Here is a 3,049-nt window from a genome sequence, read left to right as displayed (position 1 = left end):
CGGCTTCTGACCGGCCTCCAGTGGCAGAGGACACTGGAGAAGCTGAGGGAGCTGAGGCGCTCCCACCCGCACCCGTCTCTAGCTACGGGGCTCGACCTCGAAGAGGCCCGCGTTGCCCCAGCTGTGGGGACTCGGCCCACTCCGCCACGGAGGGTGGCGGTGGTGGAGGACGAGGAAAGCGACGAGGAGGAGGAGGACGAGGAGGAGGACGAGGAGGTGGAGGTTGAGCCGAACGAGGAGGAGCAGGAGGAGGAGGAGGAGGAGGAGGAGCCGGAGGAAGACGACCACGGTTCCCCCCCGGCGTCTCCAGAAGCTCCGCAACCACCATCGCCTCCAGAACCATCGCCTCCCCGCCCCGCCGAGCCGCAAATGCTGACCGAATCTTCGGACCAGGAGTCGGAGCCGGAGCCGGGGAGCCAGCAGCAGCAGCAGCCGCAGCAGCAGCAGCAGCAGGAGGAGGGATCCGGCAGACAGAGTCCCACCTCGACCACACCCGACCCGGTGCGTAAACCCATAGAGTTCCCTGAATGCGTTGTACGTTACATGAGCGGTTACAAGCGGCACCTAGTGGGTGCTCTGCCATCCAAGAAGCACGTGGAAAACGTACGGTCCAAGATGGGCCGGCTGACCCAGTTCCTTGACCGCATGGCCGAGGGCAAGAGCGACCTGGGCTCCTGGAAGTTCCTCGACGACGCCGACCGGTGATGGGCTGGCCGGCCGACCTGCTGAAAAAGGGGAAGAAGATAACAACGGTCAAGGTGTACCTCGTCAACACGGGACAGTTCCTCACCTACTTCAGCGAAACTCCACCCGAGGGCTCCAGGGTCACCAAGCGAGGCCTGGTGTCCGTCGCACGCGCCCTCAAGTCCGCTGCCAGTCAGATATCCACCACCGTCGTCCTCCACCAGATCCAGGTGAAGGACGACAAGGAGCGACGCACTGTAACGCCGGAACTTCTACGCAGGTGCCTGGAGCGATGCCGGACCTGCATACCAGTGCTGTTGCGCGACTTATCGCGGAGGAAGCGCGACGTCAACCTACGGAACCAGCTCATAGGCTACTTCGGTTTGTATGTGGCTTCTCTCTACGGCCACAGAACCGGGGTGGTCAGCAACATGAGAGTGAGTGAGGTAGAAGAAGCCGAACAGTCGGGATCCAGGCACGACTCGTCCGGCTACGTGATCAACGTGAGTGCCCCGCCGCAGCGAAAGCGCTTCATCCCGGGTGCAGAACCAGAACTCCGGGTAAACTGACTTTCGTTCTCGTCGTATGTTCCTCCGCAGGTCAGGCACCACAAGACCAACCGGGCCTTCGGGAGCGCCCAGCTCTTCCTGACGCCGGAGGAATACGGTTGGTTGAGAAGATGGATGGCCATACGCAGAGAGCTGCGCCCCGACTCGGACCTGATGTTTTTCAACCTGAACGGAGGCCCCGTCAACAAGCTGACGTCCTTCGCCCGCGACGCCTGGGCCAGGATGCGCCTGCCGGGTAGCCCCTCGTTGACAGACATACGGACCGCCGTGGCCACCATGGTAGGTGTTGAGCTGGTGATGCCGCCGTGAAGCTTTAACCCACCCCCAGCCACTGTTCCTGTACCTACCTGTCTGTCTCTCTCTCTCTCTCTCTGCAGGCCAGGAACACGCAGTGCGCTGAGGTCCGGCAGCGTATGTCCCAGCTGATGTGTCACGACACTAGGACCGCGGACCGCTTCTATGCCATGCAACTGACTGTCAGCCAGTTGGCAGACATGCGGAGGACCTTCGACCTCTCCAGGGAGGCTGACCAGCAGCCGCTGGAATAATGTGATTGTGTTCAATAAAGCGTTTCATACGCCACTTCCCCCGTTTTGTGCTTGTTTGCTGGGTAAAATCCTGTTCTTCCGTGAGAACCAGGAACCGTGAAAGTGTTTTGAATTGTACCCCAGCCATGGCTCCAGAGACGCGGCTAACGGAGAACCGGGACGGCTGCCTCTCTGAGATGATGGGAGCGCTCTGGAGCTACTCTCCCCAGCCATGGCTCCAGAGACGCGGCTAACGGAGAACCGGGACGGCTGCCTCTCTGAGATGATGGGAGCGCTCTGGAGCTACTCTCCCCAGCCATGGCTCCAGAGACGCGGCTAACGGAGAACCGGGACGACTGCCTCTCTGAGATGATGGAGCGCTCTGGAGCTACTCTCCCCAGCCATGGCTCCAGAGACGCGGCTAACGGAGAACCGGGACGACTGCCTCTCTGAGATGATGGGAGCGCTCTGGAGCTACTCTCCCCAGCCATGGCTCCAGAGACGCGGCTAACGGAGAACCGGGACGGCTGCCTCTCTGAGATGAGGGGAGCGCTCTGGAGCTACTCTCCCCAGCCATGGCTCCAGACGCGGCTAACGGAGAACCGGGACGGCTGCCTCTCTGAGATGATGGGAGCGCTCTGGAGCTACTCTCCCCAGCCATGGCTCCAGAGACGCGGCTAACGGAGAACCGGGACGGCTGCCTCTCTGAGATGAGGGGAGCGCTCTGGAGCTACTCTCCCCAGCCATGGCTCCAGAGACGCGGCTAACGGAGAACCGGGACGGCTGCCTCTCTGAGATGATGGGAGCGCTCTGGAGCTACTCTCCCCAGCCATGGCTCCAGAGACGCGGCTAACGGAGAACCGGGACGGCTGCCTCTCTGAGATGAGGGGAGCGCTCTGGAGCTACTCTCCCCAGCCATGGCTCCAGACACACGGGTAACAGAGAACCAGCATTGCTGCCTCTGTGGCTATGGTACAGCGGAGCAAAGCCCCGGAGCAGCAGAGCCCGCCGGCAAATCACCACCAAGATCCGTGCAGCTAGAGAGCTCCAGCAGTGCCACAGAGCGCTCCACTGGCCTTATCCAGGCCGTGGGAGCCTCCCCGCAGCGGCCAGAGCCCGCCAGCAAGTCCCCACCAAGATCCCTGGAGCTAGAGACCTCCAGCAGAACCACCAGCGAAAAGGCAACAAAATGGCGGAAACGGACCGAAGAGGCTGCCTCTGCGGGCAGCGGGACACTCACCAGAGCAGCCGGAGCCCAGGGAGGCAACC

At 62.2% G+C, this 3,049-nt stretch overlaps 1 protein-coding gene across 1 annotated transcript; it reads left to right on the top strand.

Moving 5' to 3' along the window:
• The first annotated feature begins 704 nt into the window (after nucleotides 1–704).
• Nucleotides 705–1,816, top strand: LOC129357668 (uncharacterized). Its single transcript, XM_055026755.1, has 3 exons — nucleotides 705–1,187; nucleotides 1,284–1,532; nucleotides 1,631–1,816. The coding sequence occupies exons 1-3, from the start codon at nucleotides 705–707 to the stop codon at nucleotides 1,799–1,801; spliced, it is 903 nt and encodes a 300-aa protein (XP_054882730.1). The 3' UTR covers nucleotides 1,802–1,816.
• Nucleotides 1,817–3,049: the final 1,233 nt, after the last annotated feature.

Source organism: Poeciliopsis prolifica, unplaced genomic scaffold (genome assembly GCF_027474105.1).
Source record: "Poeciliopsis prolifica strain line A6 unplaced genomic scaffold, Auburn_PproV2 SCAFFOLD278, whole genome shotgun sequence".
Classification (NCBI taxonomy): domain Eukaryota; kingdom Metazoa; phylum Chordata; class Actinopteri; order Cyprinodontiformes; family Poeciliidae; genus Poeciliopsis; species Poeciliopsis prolifica.
This window is presented reverse-complemented; position numbering and strand designations above follow the sequence as displayed.